This window comes from Uloborus diversus, unplaced genomic scaffold (assembly GCF_026930045.1).
Source record: "Uloborus diversus isolate 005 unplaced genomic scaffold, Udiv.v.3.1 scaffold_11, whole genome shotgun sequence".
In the NCBI taxonomy this organism is placed as follows: domain Eukaryota; kingdom Metazoa; phylum Arthropoda; class Arachnida; order Araneae; family Uloboridae; genus Uloborus; species Uloborus diversus.
In genome coordinates this window covers 2040830-2065010 of record NW_026557765.1, presented here as the reverse complement: position 1 = coordinate 2065010, position 24181 = coordinate 2040830, and the positions used below count along the sequence as shown (strand labels likewise).

Sequence of the window (24181 nt, the reverse complement as noted above, 5' to 3'; positions counted from 1 at the left end):
AGCGGCTATGACAACTTCTATACGCTGTCCAAACCGACTGCAGGCATTAATGAGACAAGTCTTCGGAATTTTTGTCATTATTCCCAAATAACAGCTCTGAGAGCTGCAAAAGTGTTGTGAGAACGACTATTGGAGTCCCTCTCAACCACGCCCCACAAATTGTAGTCGATTGGAATGAGATGTGGGGAGCTGGAGGGTCAAATGATAGACCTGGGAAATTTGTGGACATTTTTGCATAATCAATCTTGAGTTGTTCTGGAGGTATGGAATTGTGCCATCTTGTTGAAAAATATATGGTCTCCCACGTGCAACAGTAGTGATCCAGGGCATGACAGCTCTGTCTAATACCTCTGTGTTAGCAACTGCATCAGCTCTGGCATCTTGACAAAAAAAAAAAAAAAAGAGGAGGCATCACATGTCTTTCACCACACCAAGAAGCATCCCTGATGCTGGAAATTAGGTATGCATAACCACTGGTACCTCATCAAGGCTTTTACACAGCCAATGACTTTTGCAGTTCACCTTTTGGTCCTGAACAAAGTTCTCATCCAAGAAAAACCAGAGCAGTCTTGGCTCCTCGGGATGTTTGAGATTGTTCCGAAGGCTCTTGGCTCTAGTCAAGCGGTTAACCTTGGTCCTGAGGACATGATTTGTCCTCTCCGCATCACGTATGATTGGAAACGGAGGTCCTCATGAACCACACGTCGGATAGTAGCCTCATCAACCTGCTGCTCATTAGCCAGTGCCCTCATTGATTTCCAAGGGTCCTCATCGATAGCATCTTGGACCGGCTGAAGAATTCTGGTGTCCTGACACTGTCAGAACTAGGGTTTCCAATCCCGAAATCCCGACTCCTGAATCACACGGGATCCTGCATAATATTTAGCGGGATAATTCTCGCAGGATTGAGAGCCAAATCCTGCAGTTTTTTTTTATGCGAGCGTTTTCTAACCTTCGCCGCTCAGAAAACTGTTGTTTTCACTAGCATCAACTGAAGTTTGAATTACCTTCTTCGTATATCTGCAAGAAGGGCAAGAAAAACTCTGTCTCATGTGATGAACTATGGTTTTACCATTTAAAAACACATAAAAAAAGAGTATATTTTTCTAAGAATGAATTGGTCTTCTCATTCGAGGCTTCAGTTTTCATACGTTCAGCAATCGACAAAATGTGTATGATTTAGAAACATTTTTGAAAACCATCACTAAAACTTAAAATCCAGAATTATGCTTTAGAAAAAAAAAAGTGTACTGATTGCAAGCAAAAGCCACTGGGGTAGCCTGAATGCAATGTTGGAGCATTTCTGTAAGCTTAAGGAATGCACTCAAAACTTTTAACTTACAGAAAATGCACAATATTTTTCTCCAAAGAAGACAGCAATGAAAAACCAGACATTATTTATATATTCGGCACGACTCTGAAAGATGCGACTAAAACTTGAATGAAACACAGGATGATTCGCATGACAGTGCATTCATCCTGTGTTTCATTTAAGCTGCTCACATTTTGGAATGTCTCTTTTAAGTGCGAGGTAAAATTAGCAAAGTTATCCAAAAACTTTTACTGAGACTTCGATTTGATGAAACCATGCAGCGCTCACCTCTTGCTGTAATGAATCAAATGAACTGATTGATAAAATGATCAACGTTAATGAAGCAACAACCGGCTCAATGTGAGTTAAATTGGATACAGCAAAATATATATCCAATAGAAATCGTTTTTGTCCGAAGTTTACAGTTCTTGAGCAAAAACCAAGCATAAGAAAAGAAAAATCTATTGCAGAAGGTGATGAAGTTAATGCAAATCTTTTGCTTAATGTCCACAGTTATTTAATCTCAGTAAAACCACCTGCACTGGACCCACAGCACATGTTTTCAACAAGAGCATTACTTTTTGAGCAAAAATCCTTTCTCATCCCATACGAGTGATGCTTTGTTAAGTCATGTTGGACTTTTTTAGGGCACTTTTGAGTACCAAATGATAAGTGCTGATTGAGATCTGATTTTGTTGCGCTCTGCAATTGGTGTACAGAATTCGAGAAAACTACTAATTCAAGAAACAAAAGCAGTCCTTCCTAAAAAGAACACCTTTTTCTGTTTGACATTAAAATTAATTTTTTAGAAGAATAAAGTCAATCCCGTGGAATCCTGGGATCTCGCGGGATTGATTCCTTACAATCCTGAAATTCCGCGGGACTGAATTCGGTTCGAGATTGGAAACCCTAGTTAGAACATAAACAATGTCGTTTCCTTTGCGAAACTGTTACCACATCCCCCTTTGCAGCTAACAATTTTCTACGAACTTCGTAAACAAATGATCGGGCGACATTCACGAACTCAGCAATTTCTGAATTGGTCTGCCCTGAAGCCGAGGAGACAATAAAGACAAAGGAGCATGCCTCTTCATTTCCGGAGTAAGAATAGGGTCTGCCATGTCTATCTGCAACGAAAAAAATCTATGTTTTTGTAAAACACAGAAAAATGTGGCTCCTATAATGTGTACAGTAGAAGACCGTTATAAAGCCGACCTATATAACGCAATTCTCTATAAACCGCACTACTTTTCAGAAGTAAACAATAGGTTTTGAAGTTAAAAAACTTCCTCTGTTTTGCCTTGAAAACGTAAAAATTGTTAGGCAAATTAAATTGTAAAACAGTTTTTCATCTTTCCATCTTAATTCAAGGTTTTAAAATGAAAATTAGTGCTCACAGTAAAAAGAAAATATCAGATGTCTCTTGAAAATGCAGCTGTTATGCAAACCATGAAACTAGCAGAAGTGCAGGATAATTCACTTTCTTATGATTGTGAAACATATTTACTTGTGAATGACAAATTGCAGACTTGCCAACCTAGACAAATGAAAAATCCTGCAATTTGCATGATAAAGCCTGCAATTTTATTTATCAACGTACCGACATATCAAAATCGCAATAATATCTTACTTTCAGAACAGAAAAGTTTTAATCATAATATGCTAAGATTAAAATGATGGCATTGTGTTATAAACGAATTTTTTTACACAGAAAATATGGATTTTATACACAGAAATAAAACAATTTGAAGTTTAATTATTCTTTTATTAATAGAACTAGTAATTAACTGTTGAGGTATAATAGCAAAATGAATACTATTAATCTAAAGCATTTCTAAACAATTAATAAGCATATACTTGTCAAGATATTACATTTGATAAGAAAATTTTGCTTTAAAAAAAATATTTTATGATTTTAAAGAATTAAAAGTGCAAGATTTTGCCTTTTTTAAAAATAAATCATCAAACTTTTTTTCGAAGCAAGGAGCTTTCATTTTGGACTTGACTGTCAGCAAGCTTTCTAAATTTTCATTTGATAACTGAGAACGAAACTGAGTGTGGGTTTTGGTTACCATGCTAAAAATTCTCTCGCATTCTGCATTACTGTGTGGTAAAGTAAGCAGAGAGAGCATAAATTTACATAGCAGATCATATTTTTTTTCAGTATAATTACTCAGTTTCGCCCACTTCACATCCATTCTTTTTTCAGTTACAATATCCTCAGGCAAAGCTTCTACTTGGAGAGAGCAAAACTGAACTTGCAGTTCATCTAGTAATGCATCAGAACTTTGATATTTTAGAAGCTTTGTCAACACTGGAAATTTTTGGCAGAAGAACTGTACACTAGAAAATGAAGATGTCTCTAACTTATTCAAGTTCAATACTTGAGCATTAATTAATACTTCATCATTAAATGGGAACTTACAATACATATAATCACAGACAGTAGTGAAATAAATCCTAACTGACTTAAAAAACTCTTTTTTTTTACTTGGTTTTAAGGATTCCACCACTTTTGAACATGTTTGTCCAATCACAAGATCTGAATCTAACCTCTGATTTTCCACACTATGATATTTTACATCTAACAATGAAGTACTGGTTTTAATTGCTGAAGGAACAATAAATCTGGATAAAACATTCCTAAAAGTTGTAATTAAAATTTCATGAAGAATATGTATTTGTGGAGATCCTGACTGCAACTTGACATTGGGTTCTTCAAAAAGTGGTATAGTATGAGTTAAAAATAAGCAATAGGCTTTACTTAAATCAGGAGTTAGAAACATAAAGATTCTTTCTTCTCTCGAAAGAATATTTTTGGACAGTTTATGATCACCAACATCAGGATCTAATTTCTGTCTTTTAACAGCGCTAGATTGAAAATTAGCTCTAGATGATGTTGACTCTACTACTTGCATGTTAAAACGGCTGCTTGTTTCAGAGGCCTTTACTTTTGGAATTTTGTAATCTTTTAAAGTATTATTTGAATTAGGCTTGCTTTTCAGTTCTTCTTTGAAAAAAGATACCAACGGATCCCACTGCTCCAACAGGCGTTTTAGAGAACGCCCTAATGAAAGCCATCTAGTTGATACATGTTTTATTATTTTTCTTGTCTCTGTATCATGCAATGCCTGAAATTGCTTTAATTTTTGTTTTCTTTTGGAACTTTTATCTAAATAGTAATATATGTCAATAACATATTCCTCGACATTTACAGGGAGCATAGCTGCACCTTTTTCAGCTGCGAGATTTAAAAGATGGCAAGGGCAGCCAATAACACATAAATTGGAAATGCTTTTACTCATAATGCCAGCAGCACCAATTTTTTTTCCTATCATCACAGGGGCATTATCAGCCCCGAAAGCTAGGCAATTGTCCAGATCAATTTGGTTTTCATTCAATGCGCTTAATAAAAGATGAGATATGTTTACCCCAGTTCCATCTGATTCTAAAACAGGTGAACACAGCAAAGAAGACTCAATTTGCAATGAAGATTCATTATAATATGTGACACAAATTGGATATAATTTACAATCAGTTTTGTTACTACCATCAGTAGCAATTGAAAAAGGACTTTTCTTCAGTATTTCCACAATACTTTCTTTTTCAAACTTTGCCATCTCTTTAATGACTGCAGTAGTTTTGGTCCTTGCGCACCCATATTTTTTTGCGATATCGCTATCGGGGAACATCTTTCGGAACAACGCTCCAACGTGATCACTAGCATGAATTGCGACATTATGCTCCACAATAAACGTAGTAAAAAGAGCTTCCGCACGGATAACATTCAAGTCTTGATTAGACTTAAGGGCATCAAGTTTTTTATTATTTTTTAAGCTAGCCGAGTTCCGTGTATGTTTCTCTGTGCTTATATGTTTTTCTATGTCAGCTTTACCTCGATGCAAAATGGAGAAGTCACAGGCACAGGTGGAGCAAAACGCAAAGTGTTCGCCTTTTCTTGACGATTTGATTGACGGAAATTGTTCAGTGTAGCTTTTGCTGAATGCCGTCCGATATTTTTTTGACATCGTTTCGCACTTTACAATTTATATTACTCAACACGCAACACAACATACATGTACATTTACAATTTACATTACACAATTCGCACTCGCACCGGCCGACACAAACAACAAACAAGTTCTGACCACGTGAGCTAGCAGGAAAACCGTCAAAGTTAAAGTTATTTTAGTTCACCTGTTTCTTCCAATGAGACACGCTACGTGATCAACGACGTACTCCGTAGAAACAAGCGAGTCCCATGTCGTAGCCTACGAAAATTCTGTCCGTTAACCTCTGTGCTGCATTGCATTTTCGTAGGCTACACCTGCGTTTCGGCAGTTTGGCAAAACGCCAAAAAACTGTTTGAGAGCTTTGCGGGCGGTTTTTTTTTTCTCTTTTCAATCAAAATGAATATTTTTTTGAAGAAATGTATTAATTTTTGGTGCTGTTAAGTTTTTGAACAAAAGTCCGGAGATATCAGCGCTAAATCCGGATGTGTCGAAAATAACGTAAAGTACGGAGACTCAGGCCTAAATCCGGAGGGTTGGCAAGTCTGAAATTGTAATATTGGTGCTTTAATACTCATTGCAGATAAAACTCATTCTGAAGTGCTAATATATATATATATTCTGAATATTAGTTTCAAAATTTGTGAAATGATCTATATAATGCAAAAACCTGTATAATGCAAAAGCTCTGGTCCCAAGGTGTGCGTTATAACGATCTTCTACTGTATTCTCAAATAGCTGCCGCACCCTGTATATACAGAACCAGATCACCTTTCAAAACTAAATTTGTGAACCATGAATGATGCAATTTTCGACAGGAATGTTTAAGATTTTTAATTGATGGTTTTTTGTATGACATCTTACTGAATTTGAACCAAAAGAACTTAACCCACTTTCTTAGTTAAACATTCATTTAGTGGCAAGAGATGGATGCACTGAAGATCTCCACACTTGGGTATTTCATGGAGCTTGCAAACTTTTTCACATGGGCAGAGGACATTAATGGAGTAAGATATCCTCTTGAACCAGACATCCCGCAAATGTTCCGTTTCTCGTTCCAGGAGATGCCTCACCTGAAACAATGACATTGGATTGAATCTAAAACTGGATAAGAGATTCCGAATAGGTTCTCATACAACTCAAGAAAGGGATGCAAACCTTTAAGCAGACATGAGGAGCAGGATAGCACATTTTTATTCCCTCGGCATCTTCAAAGTACTTATTTTGGACAACGACAACCTTCACGGGGAAAAGAATATTAAGAGAAAATCAAATGATATTAATTTAAAACAAAACATTGAAATTCATCATTTTTTACATTTCTTTGCATTTATTCATCAAAACAGATTTCAATTTAATACAGTAAACTCCAAATTATCCGCAGAATAGAGTGGCACAATAATCATGGATAAATAAATTCTGTGGTTAATCTGCAAAATAAGTTTAAAAAATTTTATTCAAGAGCATGCAAAAGCTTTAAAAAAGCCATATAATGTTTGGATAAATTTGAACTATCGTTAAAAGCGATATCAGTGAATGTAAAAAGCTAAAAAAGGATCGCTCATTATTGCAACATATGCAAATTGTGCAAAAAGATAAACAGACACAGATCAAGATATGTTACACCAAAAACGTACAGGGGAGAGGAATGTTTCTGAACATGATTGGTCAGGTCACTGGTTTATGCACTTAAATAGTGCGAATCCAAAGCAGTAAGTAGCATAGATCTAAATATCAGTTCCAACTAATAGTGCAGATCTAAAAATCAGTATGTAGTCTTAAAATAAGTTTTGCACTTGTTAAGCTAAAATGAGTGTATTAATCTACATCCAATTCATCACTGCCAATTTTTGAATCTTTTTTTTTTTTTTTGAAATTGCAAAAGAGCACAAATAATTCACATAATCGAGAGTTTACACATAATCACGAATAATCGAGAGTTTACTGTACAGTGTACAGGTTTACTTTTTCATGTCAAGTTTTGCATACACAGATTTAGAAGGAACCATGGTATCAAGATCTGTCATACTAATTTCAAATTGTATTCTTTCCTTTTATCTTTCTCTTCATAGAAATTATTGCAAACATACATTGCATTAAAATAAAGTTTATCTTAAAAAAGAAATAAGTCAATTCCAAAATAAATACTAACAACTTGAAGTAGGAATCACAAAAGGAAATTTTAACATGAAAATAAATTGAGGTGATTGGAACTAGCTGATATTGGTTGAAAATCAGAATAACAATATAAGTAGCTACTGCAAAAAAGCAGAGGCTGCTTTGCAATACAGTAGAAGACCGTTATAATGCACACCTTGGGACCAGAGCTTTTGCGTTATACAGGTTTTTGTGTTATACAGATCATTTCACAAATTTTGAAACTAATATTCAGAATATATATATATTAGCACTTCAGAATGTGTTTTATCTGCAATGAGTATTAAAGCACGAATATTACAATTTGTCATTCACAAGTAAATATGTTTCACAATCATAAGAAAGTGAATTATCCTGCACTTCTGCTAGCTTCATGGTTTGCATAACAGCTGCATTTTCAAGAACCATCTGGTATTTTTTTTTACTGTGAGCACTAATTTTCATTTTAAAACTTTGAATTAAGATGGAAAGATGAAAAACTGTTTTAAAATTTAATTTGACTAACAATTTTTACGTTTTCAAGACAAAACAGAGGAAGTTTTTTAACTTCAAAACCTATTGTTTACTTCTGAAAAGTAGTGCGGTTTATAGAGAATTGCATTATATAGGTCGGCGTTATAACGGTCTTCTACTGTAATTAGAAGTATAGTCTACTGCAATTAATAATTACTGGAATAAAACTTTACAACATAATCAGTCTGTCATTGATTTACGTTTAAGTGCGACATCTATGACAATTCATACGTATATCATCCACACAAAAACAGAGATTTAATGCTCTAAACATTAAACTGCTTTCAAGTGAAATTTTTGAAAACTTCGAACAGCTGAAATGTAAGCCATGCCATACCAATTGTAGTGTAATTTGAATATGTGTGTAAAAATAAGACAAATAAAAATAAGGTACTAAACAGCACGAAATATTATACATTTAACAATGTATCACTTACTACATTAAGTGTACACTGTACACACAAGTTTCATATTGCTCTGGGGTAGGAAGTAGTCGATTTTATAAAAAACATTGAATATTCGGTTCAAAGTATTGAGCATTGAAGCATGCAATCTTGTCCTCTACTCACCTCATTATAATAATGGAGATCCAGTGATAGAAGCTCTTTGTTATGAAGGATAAACGATAAATGTTTGTCATCCTAATTAAAAATAACTGCCCTCTACAGGGGCCGTTCTACGAAAACAAAAAGGAATAGTAATCTGATAACTACACAACGCTTTTCTCACAATTTATGTAGGATCAAATTCCCTCGCTTTTGAACATTAAAATGTTTGGTTGAAGCCATTTCATATTGGAAGGCAAAAGTTTGCCATATCATTATTTATTTCGATTATTTTTGTTGCATTACACTAGATGTTGGCATAGTTTGCAATTTTTGTGAACTAATTTACAAATTCACCTAAACATTTCATGAACAATAAAGGTCATTGAATGCAAAAACACCTGTCAGCCAAAATTCAACTTTGAACTCAGACACGGAATTATTTTTTATTGCAATGATTTAGTTTACTGAGCAGTACAGGGGTGAGTTAAAATTTACAGCACTTGAACAATGTTAAGTAACATGTCATAAAGTGTCCTTTCAGTAAAAAAGAAAAGGAAGTACAAAAGTATTGTTAAAGGTAGACAAATTTGAAACATGCATTTTTTAACCAATATTTGCATAAAATAAAAGTGTTAAAAACATAACTTTGGGATATTCAGTAAATTACCGCCCATTAGCCAGGGCTAAAGCACAAAGTTTGTTACATAGTTTGTTGTTTGAAATGCTTGCGTGAGAATCTAATCAGTATAGCTTTTTTTTTTAAATAAATAAAATATGTCTTCAATCATGAAATACACCGCCAGCTCAGTCATTTCCAGCCGAGGACTGCAGTTTCGTGCTTATTAGCACTCATCAGCCCGGCATAGGAAAGTGACTGAGCTGGAGATGGAAAACCTCTTAAGGAAGCCAAGAGTGCGAAACAAACTGGTAGCTAATACAGGATTAGCAGACCAGACGAGTGACCGAAGCAATGGTTCGGTTCAACTCAAAGATTGAACGGCGGTGTATTCCATGTATTTCTGCTTTAGTCCTGGCTAATGGCGGTAATTTACTGAATATACCATGCCTTGCCTTCAATCTTCGAGTTGAACCGAACCATTGCTTCGGTCACTCGTCTGGTCAGTGCTAATTCTGTATTAGCTACCAGTTTGTTTCGCACTCTTGGCTTCCTTAAGAGGTTTTCCATCTCCAGCTCAGTCACTTTCCTATGCTGGGCTGATAAGTGCAAATCAGCACGAAACTGCAGTCCTCGGCTGGAAATGACTGAGCTGGCGGTGTATTCCATGTATAAATTTGGGAGTTTGCCATTAAAAAAAAATATTATATTTTTAAAAAGTTTCATTTAGTTGTATGTAAAACATAAACATTCTTTCAAAAAAGCAATTGAGACACTTGCAAAAATGAGGTATAACCTGGATACGATGGTAACAGATTTTCCTCAGCTTCATGAAGTGATTGTAATCCACGGGTATTTCATCCGCACCACAGTTTTGGTTCAGATTTCTTTTCCAGTTGTGTTGCTTGGACCAACGGGATAATCGGACAGTTAATTTTGTGAAAAAGCCAACTGAAAGAAGATTTTTGTTATTTCCAGATTCCTTTTACATACATTTCAAAATTCACATTTTCATTTCAAAAACTTTTTCAATAGAACCCCAATTCTCTCTATTGGAATTTCACGGGTAAGTGACTGACATTTTAAAAGCAAAATATCATGTATTTTGTAATCTTTAACGGAAAATATAAAAATACCATTATTATTATAATCTAATAATAATGGTACAAAAGACTGTTTCTTTTGGATTATTGTATTTTTTAAGCTGAACTAAGTGATATACTGGAAGCCAGGTTTTACATTTTCTGTTGGTCCAGTGATAAAAAATGTTAAAAGCGGGAGAACATAAAACTGGGGTTGTGTTAAAAACCTAAGCATATTGTTTCAAAATCAACTGTTGTTCTATGAAGTAATGGAGAAAATGTGTAATCTTTACGAGGGAGGACCCAAAAATAACTGGATTTTTGTTCTAAAATATTTATATATACAGGGGTAGAAGTGATCGACTTGTCACATATAGGACATTTTCCACAAAAAATATAGGACAAATATAGGACACATTATATGAATAGTTTCGCTATGAAAAAAGAAATAATACATACATATTATTTATTTATTCTTATCAATGATTTTGTTTTAAAAAAAAACCTTCAAACAAAATTATAACTTACACCTGAAATGACTTTCCTGTAGTTGAAAGAATAATTTTTGAAAAAAGTGTACTTTGTCGACAAAAAAAAAAAAAAAAGAGAAATTTATTGATAATTAACACAGCAACTCACAATTTTTGCAGGGATAGAAGTGTCACAAACATAGCTTATACAAATAAATAAAAACCGTCTTTGCGTTGAGAACTAACAGGAAATAACCAATGCTTTGTAGCACAAACATACAGATATTTTGTTCTATAAAATTCCACAAAAAGAAAAGATTGCAAAAAGACTATTATAACATTCCGATCAGAAAATGCACTGAACACAAAAATATACCCGTGAAAACAAAAACCAAAAAAAACCACGAAAACAAAACCAAAAAAACCACGCTGGAAAACAAAACAAACTGCTGTTGCCAAACACAAAATTCTAAAACCAACTTCAGAATTCGTTCTCGAAACTCCACCCACTACAGTGATGTCATATTGCTGTGGCCAATGAGAGAAGATGCCTGTTGCAGGATTTAGTGAGTTGTGTTTTTTAATTTGAAATTCGTTTGCACACGTACTTTCGACGAAAAATTCGAAGTCGGATAGTTTGTTTACTGTTGTTTTAAAGAAATAAATTGGATAAAAAACAGGAATATAGGAAATATAGGACATTTTCCAAAAATATAGGAAATATAGGACGATTTTCATATATTTTTTGAAAATATAGGAAATATAGGATATATAGGACCACTTCGACCCCTGTATATAGTTTATTCACAAAATTTCTTTCGTCTCCTTCAAAGTGTTCACCCTTAGATGCAATACACTTGTTAATTCTTTTTTCCACTGTTACAAGCTACCCTGGAGTCTTTAACTTTCACCCTGCTCAGTGCTTGTTGCGAAGCAGTTTTTACAACCTCTACATCATCAAAACGCTTCACTTTCAGAATTTTTTTTTCATCCACGGGATCAGAAAAAGATCACAGGGGGCTAGGTCTGGCGAATACGGGGGTCCAGGAACAACTAGCCACCCCTGAGAGGCCAAGTAGCGGTTAATGGTGAAGGCTGTTTGTACGGAAGCGTTATCATGGTGAAGGAACCATTCTTCCAATCGCCCGTGCGAGCTCCAACTCACTCGTTTCTTCTTAAATTTTGTCAATCGTAAAACGACTCTCTTTGATTTTTTGGTGGATTTTTTCAACGTTTTCATCATTTCGAGACATTGAAGGACACTCAGAGCGAACATGATCTTCAACATTCACGCTACCACGTTTAAAGAGCCCAAACAACTCAAAAACTTGTGTACAGCTCATACAGTGGCATAGCCATGGGGGGGGGATAAGGGGGTTAGAACCCCCCCCCCCCATGAGCCAAAAAATAATTTTTCAGTCGAACCTGTTTTTATTTCTCTTTCTTTTTTTTTTAAATTCAATTCTCCCCTTGAGGTGAGCAGTAGCTGCAGATCTAACTTGGCCAGCATTATAGGATTTCCATTTTTTCATCATTTAAAAGAATGTAACTCCTTCCACGCTTGGAATCATAACATTAAGAAAAAAAGAGCAACTAAAGAATAGCACCGCATCAAACCAGGAAACAGAGCCAATAGGCTTGCTCCACATGTCAAATCTGTGAATTCCACCCTCCCACCTCACTGTCCGAGTCTCTGCACTCTGCTTTTCTTCCGAGAAAAAGTGTGCGAGGTGTGAACGACTGTCCTTTGCAACCTATTCCTGGAACGCATTTCTCCTTTCTTCCACTGCCCCCTCAGACTTGAGGACAATACTACTGTTTCGGAGCTTTTTTTTTTGTTGTTGTTTGCTTTCTGAATGAATGTATCACTCCGCGCAGCGCCGTTTGTTTCGACTGCAGAACTTGAGCACTTGACAACCCTAGTTCTATCCATTAGTGTAGCAAGACTGTAATTAGAGTTGTTTCTCTTTCGTAATAAATATAGTAATGAGCAGTAAAAAAAGACAAAAAACCTTTTCGTCATTATTTGCAACCCCTCCCCAGGAACGCAATGGAAGGAGCACTGAAAAAGACAAGAAATCATCCGTGAAAAAATCACTTCTTATCCGGAGAATGACATTGGTTCTTTCTTATGACGGCAGTATTGATAAAGGTGTTTTCAAAGAAGAAAATTCATTTATATAAGTGTCCTTTGTTTATATATATATAATATACATATGTGTGTAAACTCGAGGGCATAGCTTTACTTTAAACTTCAGGAAAAATTAAACCCTCCCCCCCCCCCCCCAAGGATTTTTTCTCGCTACGCCACTGGGCTCATATCATCGTTCTTGAAAGCGAGTTGAAGCATTTGGAAAGCTATTCTGTTGCCGACTTTTCAAGCAGGAAGCAAAATTACAAGCTTACAGTTTGTTCTTTTAAATCTGCCATAATGAGTTTGCAGGCGGAAAGCAACAACACCTGAGAAAACCAACACTACGATCAGACATTATCAACTAAACTGACGCCACTTGCACAGCTGATTTGTGAAGGTCTCTACTTGAGCCATCTAGCTACAGAACACTCTACTACATATAGGATTGGCATCACACCATTAGTCCAGTTTCTTTTGGGTCCCCAATCGTATTTGTTTTAGGATACAATTTCGTATATCACGATCTGTTCTATCAATTTAAAATAATATGTTTATAAAACTAGTACAAAAGTATATAAAAGCACAATTGAACAACAAACCTGGTAGCAAGTTTGAAAAATCCAAAACCAAGATTAAGTTCTCATTGGTAGGTTCTTCACATATGAAATCACTTGACTCATTTAGCCAGGGAACTGCATATTTTCTTGTGAGTGAAGCCTGATTATCTGTCTAAAGAAAGTATGACAGCCAAAGTCACTTTCGAAACAAAGTGATCATTGAAGATAAACATACAATACATTAATAAAAGAATTTGCAAATCAACTGCAATGTATCTTTTCTGAATCTTTTATGAGGCGCAAAAAACACAAAGAAAGCTAAATATTGAGCAGCAGGGACTGAAAGCATTTAACAACATTAAATAAAGAATTCTTTTTACTAATAATTAAGAAAACAAAATATTAAAATGCAAAGTTATGAAGCACGAAATTGCAAAACATGTTCCAAACATACCCATTTTATCTGGCTGCATGAAATAATTTTATAAAAGTAAAACTTTATAAGCTTTAGAAAAGAGCAAATAAAAAAATATGCATATATTTATGTCTCACAGCCTGCAATTTTATGCACTGAGAAGGGTTCCCTTTAACCCTGAAACAAGTGTATGAATTTGTTAGCAATTGTTGTAATGTGTTTTACCAATTTTGTACATGATAATGTAGTTCTTTGACCACTAATTTACACACTAAGGTAAATGTTTACTGCTCAGCAACAAATTTTAATAAACCACGCAAAGGTGAACGTTTACTGCTTAATAAAGGAGACGCTCAAACAAATGCAATAAAATCTTAATTATTAGACATCATGTGCAGGTACATCTTGTTCAACTAAAAGCAATTCTAGGCTATGTTTTTAACAAAATACAGTTTTATTTGCAAAACAAAGATTAAAACATTTTTGAAATACAAAATTCTTATGAAGCAAAAATACTTATTTAAGGATAAGTTTATTATTTTTCGTTATTCATTCAGTTTTACACACAGAGTGGTCTGAAAGTGGATGCACCCCATTGTATTTTCAACATTTTGTCAGTCATGGTTGAAAGTTTGCAGATCATAGTTACCTTGAAGTCTTTAAGAGTCCTAAATATTGGTAGAAGACAGTGGCGCAGTGAGGGGTGATTTTAGGGGTAAAAACACTTCCCTGAGGCCTTGGTTTTAAAATTATTGGTAATCCTAATACAGTATTATATACACACGTAAGGACTGTTTCTAGCACAAAACCCCTTCCAAAAGGTAACTCTGGCTTTGCTAGTGGTAAAACACCATCCATATCGTAACACAGGTGCAATCTGAGCCATGGTCTCGCTGACGGTTTGCTGAGTTTCACGGATTTGGAGAGTTTTTTTTTTTGCAAAACATCTACGAGAACATGGTGCAGAATTCACCTCGGTTATAAAATGGACGGCGTTCTTACGATGTTTAAGACTCTTAAGACTTCAAGGTAAATGTGTATAACAAACATTCAGCAATAGCTGACAAAACGTTAAAAATAAAAGGGGGTGTGTCCACTTTTGGACCATTCTCTAGTTGACATCTAAACAAAAGCATCAATACCTGGTCTGTTACAACTTCACAGAGCACATCAGTACTGTCCAAAATATGAAGTAAAATGGCTGTGTGATGCAATGCATTAGGCCACAATGCTTCAAAATGTTTCCAAGAGAACACATCGTCATTTTCTTCATTTTCAACGCATTTATTTTTCTGAAAAAACATAAGATTATTCTTTAGGAAAGATGTCAAACAAAAATTAGACAAATGGCAAAAAAGTTAAGAGAATAATGCTGCACTATTGATGCGTTGAATGTTTTTATATTTAATATCTTGGTTGAAATAAAAAACCACAAATATTTTTAATTAATGATAAAACTTGACATGATTCTTCCCATAGCTACATTACTACATGAAGCTCTTTTAAATGGTTTAGAAATCAGAAGTAAAATGTGTTCTTATTTGTTGCCTGATGAAAATTAAACAGATACAAGCCATTTTTAAGGATGGAAATTCAAAACTGAACCAGTTATGGGTTTAAAAGTAGTTTCAATAAATTAAGAAAAGACACTTTTAAATGATCAAATTTAACATCTTGGTTGAATAGCAAAGCCCCAAAAATTGTACTTAATGGCATTCTTACTATTTTTAAAGACAACACATGGAAACTAGTATGTTGTGGCCAGCACGAAACTTTCTTCTATATTTTTCTTTCTGATCCCTCCCCATGCTTGATGAGAAAGCAATATTCCCAATAAAAACAAAATTACAGATGCAAAAACTATTGCAAAAGCAAAGCAAAGAGTGAAAATTGAAAGTTATTTTAAAAGCCTTGCTTGAATTAATTACAAATATTTTATTTGTTAACAAACATAAGATGGCAACAGTTAAAAATTTTAAATCATTGAGATAATATTTCCGACCATTTCCATACAATTAAAATCACGAGAAATACGCAGACGACAATCTATTACGATTTATCTTTCTTATTGTTGCATTAATTAAGCTATTTTTATTCGCAAAAAAAAAAAATCAACACCTCTTGGAGCGATTGGCGTCAAAATTGAACCAAAGCCTCTTTACATATGGATTCACATATATTCCAAATTTCAACCAGAACGTAGCATTACTTCTTGAGATAGGGCACTCACAATGGAAAAAAAGAACGGGCGATTGCGCTTCCCCCTTTTTAGCTGTTGACACCAAAATAAAATCAGCTCTTATACCCACTGAGGGCTACTTGCCGATAAATTTTTCTTTCATTCCGTTCATTATTTCTTGAGATACAGCAGTCACAATTGACGACAAAAAACGTTCTATAGCTCAACCCCCATTTGAGTTATTGACACCAAAATTGAATCAGCACCTGTTCCTGTTAATGGCAACATATGGACCAAATTTTGTTTGATTCCGCCAGTTACTTCCTGATGAATAGCAAGCTCGCGTAACTCAAAAAACATCCCATTGCTCCACCCCCCTAGCAGGAATTCGCGCCAAAAACCAATAGGCACAAGTTCACATAGGGGCACATACGTGTACCAAATTTTGTTCAATTTCATGTGGTAGTTTTTGCTGTAGAGCGGCCACAAAAAACTGGTCACACACAGACGTGACACACACACATACATACACACACACATACATACACACACACATACATACACACACACATACATACACACACACATACACACACACAGACAGACAGACATTTTCCAAAAATAGTCGGAATGGACTCGGCACACCTCAAAACGAATCCGTCAAAATTCGAAATTCGAAAATTTGCACAAATCCAATACTTTCTTCTATATATTAGATATAGAAGAAAGTAAAAAGCATACAAACTGTACTTTTCAGAAGCTAATGTGTCACAAAAGGTTGATGATAATTACGCTGCATCAAAACAACAATTTATTTTAAAAGATATTCAGCATTTGTTGTTTTGTATAAATTATTAAGTACATTAAATTTTATTTTCTCAACTATTAATGCAATCTAAAATATTGAACCAAATTCGCAGATCAGCCTTGTATAGCCCGGGGCGGATATAGAAACAGTTCTTGGAGAGGGGCTAGTTTTGGGGGGGCACCAATAAAGTAGAGGCCCTAAGCAAAAGCTTTATAGGCCCTAAGCGTAACTTACTTCAAAATACCTTAGCTTTGCCATCCATCAATTATAGGTAAATCTGGCAATGTATATCATGACACTGGTATATATCCGGAAGTCTTGTTAGGTACATTGTAAAAACATTATTTATGATTCTTACAACATATCAAAAAAATCATATACATACAAGCAACATTTACAGAAAAAATAATAAAACAAAATTTTACCTTCAAAATTTGTAGAGTTTCAGAGCACATTATTTGGTATATGTAATTGATAAGCCATTGAGGTTTCAAAATAACAATGCCACAGTTTTCTTCGTTGTTTATTTGCAATCTGTCGCACCCCAAAAACCATATTTTACCTTGATGATGAAAAAAGTGGATCATAGAAAAGAATTCCTCATCAGATTCAATGTTTTCTAACCTAGCTACTTCAGCTAGCTATAATAAAATAAAAACTTCACAAGAATGAAAGATTCAGGTTAAACAAACAAAATCTGCAAATTACTAATTACATATTCTATACAGTGAAACCTGTCTATAAACCTTTCTACAACGATATTTTCCTAGGTCCCAGCAAAATGTCAGCATAAATAATCAAGCTGTCTATAATGATAACCTGTCAATAACAATATTTTTTTAGGTCCCAACAGTATCGTTGTAGACAGGTTTTACTGTATTACCGAATATTAAAGCTGGAGAGAACCCTGTGGGATGGAACGTCTGCATTTATAAGTCAAAATAAAATGGAAAATTATTTCTAGCTAGAGAATCAAATGTAGCATCAAAAATTAAAAGTTGTTACATCTACTAGACAGGCTAGACATATTTTTTTTTTTACATTTTATTTCGGCACATAATGAAACTCTCTCATTCTGCCCAGTTCTGTCCTGCTGATATTAACATAACAGAAATCTTACAAAATGGAACAATGTTTTAGCAGTATTTTAATTATAAGGCATGATGAAGAAGAAATAAAATATGCTTTATATATTACATAGCAGCATTTCATTTTATATTTTAAACATTTCAACATATAATAAAAAAAATAAGGAATCTACAATTATTTTACATGCAAATGAGAGCTCATGTCAGGATTTTTAGAAACATAAAAAAAATTCTTTCCTGCAATTAAAAATTTTTTTTTTCTAGTTACAGTAAAGGAATAATAAAGAAAGGAACCCTACCTTATTAATATTAGCAAAATAAACTTCTCTCTCAATAAGTCTATCCACCGCTTGACTAAACAACATCCATTTTAAAGGAATTTCTGCACCCACATGTGGCAACTGAAGGGCAAACTCTTGAATCTTCTTCCTGAGTTCCATAAGCATGCTGTCTACGGCAACGGTTTCGGGAGTGCCGACATAAAAGAAGGTAGAGTGAACCAAATGATAATACACTTTGTCTTGGATACTTTCCTTGATCTTGTTAAATTGATGCTCAACCTTCACAAAAGAAAAAAAAAATGATATGAAAGAAAGCACATCAACAAGACATGACATCATGAAACTGACATGCTTGCTTGCAACTATATGCGACTGCAAGCTTACTTGACAACGGAGAAATAAGCCGAGATCAGGCGAAGGAAATACAGTGAAACCTCCCTTAACGGACACTCCCGAATAACGGACACCTCTAATTAATGGACATTTTTGCAAGTCCCAGTCCCTCAATATAGGCCATTCCATGTAATTCACTCTGAATAACGGACAGTTATTTCGCAAAAAATTTCCCTTGCGATCCTAGCACTTCCGGTTTTTTTTCTTTTCACAGAACATCTTAGTAACTGCTTGCCTAAAAAGCTTTTCATCCTCCACAACTGATATTCAACCCCCCCCCTCCCCCGTCATTTCCTTATCACTGTTTCTTGGAATTAAAAGGGTGGTAATGGTCAGAGGCAGCGATTGGGGCTTCAAAGTTGGGGGCAGAAAAAAAAAAGAACTAAAAGACACGGTACTTTTTGCGGGCAGCAAAAAATGAAAAAGAAAAAAAAAGTCATAATTTTGTTATGGCAAGTTTTGAGAGTATTAAAGCAGATAAGTGAAAAGTGATGTCAGTCTAACAATTAACGTACATTTTTCTTAAGATTTTAATGAATTTTGTACACAATAACTATTCAAAAGTTAAGATTAAAAAAAAAGGAAACTGGGCGTTTTTTCTAACTGGGGCTCTCGGGAGATGCAATTGAGCACACCGGCACCGGTAGTAGTCGGCTTTATGGCACCGTGGTTTCGTTGGGTTGTTTAATTTTTAGACATGAAAAAGATTTGTCCATATTCAAGGTCATATTGCCAATTGTCAATCATGCAATAGTAATACTCGAGATAAAATAAATAAATTAACCATAAAAAGTGTGTGTGGTGGGGGGTTGTTCCGCCGAATCGCCGCCGTTGGTAATGGGATATTCATACCCCGAGATGAATTGAGAGGCAAGCGAACTTGCTTTTCATGCAGCAATTGTAGCTTTGCAGTTGCAAACTTTCCTAAAGGCGTGTTGATTTCGTTGATTTTTTTTTTTGTGTGTGACAATATTATTTGAGTTTTAAAACGGCAACTAAAAGAAAGAGACTGACATTGAATGAAAAAATTAAAGTAATAAGTGTGTGCTGTCAGTATACCTTTATTAAGAAAAAACAGATTAATTACACTTGATGTAAAATGTAGTAAACTTTTCGCAATTATTTTGTTTGTGTTCTACAAAGGGAACAACAGTCCATTTTGAAAAAGGTAAATTAAGTAGTTCCTCCTAATAGCGGACACCTCCCAATAACGGACAAAACTTCTGGTCCCTTGACTGTCCGCTATTCGGAGGTTTCACTGTAGTTCCTAGCGCGTTGTTCGATATTCGGGTGAAATTGCTCTTCATTTTAGAAATCGGATTAGTTAGTTAAACCCACACATATGTAACCTTTTTTTTTTGTCATAATTTCTGTCAATCATTAAATATGTTCAATTTTACCAACAAATCAGCGTGGAACATTACACCCATTTGAATCAAATGCGCCAGCCAATAGCAACTCATAGACAGGTGGGGATCTACTTTTATTTGCAAAGCAGGTAGGGTAGGTAGATAGTAAGTGTGATGTTTTATCTTTAAACTTAGTTTTTCTTCCACGCCTCGTGACATCACTGTCAACTTAAGTTGCAAGCAGTGGCGGTGATTCAAGGGGGGCAACCCCCCCCCACTTTTAGGTTTATTTATTTATTTATTTTTTCCCAATTTAGGAACAAAAATTAGAAATTCTAAAAAAAGCAGAAATGTCAAAATTTTCAGAACATAATTACTTGTTTTACTTTGAATATATTGTAACGGATCTGGTGCGGCTTCCAACTTTCTTGAAAGGACGACACAGTTCTTGATTAAAAACACAAGAAATTTATTTACACAATGTACAGGGAAGATCGTCAACAACTGCTAAATTAATCATCAGCAATTAAGCAAATATCACACAACACCGTAAACTCAACGGTTACACACGCATTTACTTCCAAATACGAAAACAACACAGCGAAATGCCTCGCAATAAACAGAGCTAATACACTCTCAGTACAAATTCTCAAGCGAAACTAAACTTTTTATCATGCGTAATGGCTTTTTATAACATCGAAAAGTTTTCTCTCAACTATTCCAGAAAATGCTACACCGTTCTACACTTTCTTATTTCATTCACAAATTTTATCAATGAAAAAAAAAAAAGAATAGGGGGATCGTATACTTCAGCCGAATGTATAGGGGCTGTATATTCATTACGGGAAACTATTTACAGGTTACGTTACTACAATAATTACTATTTACAGAATTTGTAACAATATGTTGACAAAACATTATTCAGCACAAGCAGTATAACTTTTAGTTTATGTATGTATTCATCGTTTAAATATTAGTAAATCAATGGTTTTACTCAAAAACAAGCCATACTTGTTCAATGAAATTATGACCAAGTGTTTGGGACATCTCAAAAAATTTTGGGGTAAATAATGTAAGTCTGGAAAGTTATTGTGTACAAATTTCATCAAAATCTTAATAAACACATGAGTTAAGTTACTAGATTTACATCAATTACCACTCATATGCTCTCAAAACCAGCCCTAGCAAAATTTTGTACTTTTCTCTCTGTCTCTCTCTTTTTTCATTCTTTTGCTGCCGCTAAAAATCCTATAACTTTTAGTTGTCGATTTTTTAATTTTAATTTTTTTCAAATTTTTTTGATTTATTTTTCTTTTTGCCCTCCCCCCTCCTCCCCCACTTTTCAGTCCCAATCGCCGCCTCTGGTTACAAGCAAGTACTATAGTGATGCAACATTGATGACAGAACAACAATGTTCAACATTAAAACAAAGATAGTATTGATATCGATACATTGGGTCCAAAACATTGATGATATGTAATATCAAACTTTTTATACAAATGGCATTTTTGTGAACTCTTTCAGATGAATTTGCAGGAGAAGTGATTTCACAGCCTATATTTATTAGTTTATAGCTAAGGTTTTTGAGCAATCTAACCAGTTAATAACAATGGAAATATAAGTGAATCATTAAAATATTATCTTATTTTCAACTCAACTAATATAAAAAAATAATTCATGCAAAAATGAGCTATTCAAAGATTGATGTGAGCTGCTTGGAGAAATAATATTTCTCAAATTAGATAATTTGAAAAATAGAAGAAAAGAGGAATCATAAAAAAAAAAATTCTCGTACGGAAGTTGGGGCAAACCTAATTTGTCAGCATTGTGAAGGCTAAATAGATCCTAATCACAGTATTACAACGCACCAGGTTGCATTTGCCGTGCCTCCAGATAATTTGATTTATGTGTAGGGAAACCTTTAGTCACACTAAACATTTAGCGCACTTTTGGTTCAATTACAAAACATCAACATTGAAAAATCAGAGCGCAAAACATTGATAGAAAAAACATGGATGGTAAAAACATAAGATGCTTTGAAAATAACGACATCAATGTTGCATCCCTACTTGCAACAAATGCAATGTAGCAAGGCTGAGGATTTGATAAATTCTTAGATGATTAAAAAAAAAAAAAAAAAAAAAAAAACTTCTTTTAGTGCTCACAAAAAAGAAATGTAACTAAAATGAAATGCATTTTGCCTCATACTTCAGGTTCAGTGTGAAGTGTTTACTAACAAAAATATACATTACATTACATACATTATGAAAACTTTTAAATATTTTCCAAACATTCCAAAGCAAAATTAAGGAATGAATCAAACATTCATTTTAATAATCATTTCTTATTATTATTAGGACGCAGCAGGACCACATAGGCACAGTTGCTAACAAAACATTCACCAGTGACACAAACTTGATACAGGTAGGCAACAAATTTGTTGCCTAGTTACAGGGTTCACACTTATGGATTATCAAAACACTCATTCAAATAGCTTTCATTCAATGCCTGACAAAGTTTCAAAATAACATGTCAGATATCTTCTTAAAAATGATAAATAAAAAGTTCACTTACCAAGCTATCAAAAGTAGTTGAATCTTCTTGCACACCAACAATCAATACAGGTGGGAACAATGTGCAAATGATGTCATTTATTACATTTTCTTCGGCTTGGTTTTTGGTTTCATTTTTAGGGTGAGCAACAGAAACATATATCATTTCCAACCATGTATGAAGAAGAGACAAATATGACAGCTTGCTTTGTCCAGGAAACTCAAGCTAGAAATAATATCCTTTATTATTATTATTATTATTATTATTGTTATTATTATTTTTTGCAAAGAACAAATTTATTTCTAAAACATTTAAAACAGCACTTATATTCTTTTGAAAAACAGTATTTCAGAAAATATAACAGATCCAAGGGCAAAGAAATTTTATTGCATTTTAAATTAAGCATAATATATAACACATTATGAGGTATATGACACGATGAACCTGTGCTGTCAAAAAACTTGCTAAGGAAAGGAATTACACCATTAAAATTTGTTGATGGTATTAGCAACTGATTAACATAAGTATGAATAAGCAGTATAAAATCACTGTGAAAGCACATGCAGCTACTGCAACATTTAGAGATGGGTCTAAAAGTGTCCCACCATTGGAAAGGTAGGACATTTTTAATCCCCCCCCCCCATGCACCAAAGAGTTAAAAGAATTCATACACGTTTTGTTAAAATTATAGATTAGGAATTCTGAATAGTAGCCACTTTCTACTAGAGTTAAAAGACACGGTAGCCACTTTTGACTTTTGGTAGTCATTTTTAAAAATATATATATTCAGCGCAAAAAAAAAAGGGCTGGGGAGTTTGCTCCGATTTACGTTGCCAAGGTGGAGTTGAAACAATATGCTGAATGTCTCAGAATTGGAAGTGTGTTGTTGTAGCACTATGTATGATATGATTTTAACGAATAAAGACACAGATGATCACCACCTTTGCCGACTAAGACTTATTTTTGGCAGCCATCTTAAAGAAACTGGTTGCTCATTGGCGATTGTTAATCTAGAGCTTTACTTTTTGTCTTTTAAATGTTACACTAATATTGTTGATAACAGACAACTATAAGATATAAAGCATATTACCTCGAAGTCTTCAGAGTTTTCAATTGGAGCATCTAAATCTTGGGACAGGTCAAAAACAAAAAGGTAGATAGTTTGAGGTGACAGGAACAACTGAATATAAAAATATAAAGAAAATTTTTATTTTATTAAATATACCTTTAAAATAGTAAATTTGGATACAACATGCTCAGGAGAAAAAGTTTCAAATACTAAATGGTTAAGCGAACGAATAAACAAACTTCTCATTAAAGTGCAATAAATTTCATGACCAATTAAGTAAATTGAACTACAAGTCTGAAATCTGCAAAAATTTACTCAAAACAAATGTTAATTTTGAAATGAATCAATAGCTTGTTCTGTCAAGGATTTGGCAGTATAGATCCTCATTACAAAATAGTAATAAAAAAAAAAAAGTTTGTACTTAATGTACCCATAAAAAGCTTTTGCTTTCCTCTTACAGTAAAACAGTTGATTATAAAAATCAGTTGACATTTAATGATATAGTGATTCTCAACAAAATATTATTTAATTTTATAAATTTCTTACCTTTAACATAAAACAAATACTACTTAAAACAAATAATTTTCCCCCTCAAACGAACAAAATCTGCTTGCTTTCTACAGTTGCTGTCAAATTTTTTTTCCAAG

General features: G+C 34.2%; 1 protein-coding gene across 1 annotated transcript in view; it reads right to left on the bottom strand.

Moving 5' to 3' along the window:
- The window catches only part of LOC129232152 (uncharacterized), a 118834-nt gene that overhangs the window by 21473 nt on the left and 73180 nt on the right, over positions 1 to 24181 (bottom strand). Inside the window, exons 8-16 of the mRNA XM_054866393.1 lie at positions 23556 to 23645; positions 22487 to 22684; positions 18189 to 18449; positions 17227 to 17442; positions 14957 to 15106; positions 13442 to 13571; positions 9953 to 10107; positions 6481 to 6561; positions 6216 to 6395 (exon numbers count right to left, since the gene is read on the bottom strand). Of these exons, the coding sequence (XP_054722368.1) occupies positions 6216 to 6395; positions 6481 to 6561; positions 9953 to 10107; positions 13442 to 13571; positions 14957 to 15106; positions 17227 to 17442; positions 18189 to 18449; positions 22487 to 22684; positions 23556 to 23645 (1461 nt within the window). The remainder of the gene's footprint in view (positions 1 to 6215; positions 6396 to 6480; positions 6562 to 9952; positions 10108 to 13441; positions 13572 to 14956; positions 15107 to 17226; positions 17443 to 18188; positions 18450 to 22486; positions 22685 to 23555; positions 23646 to 24181) is intronic.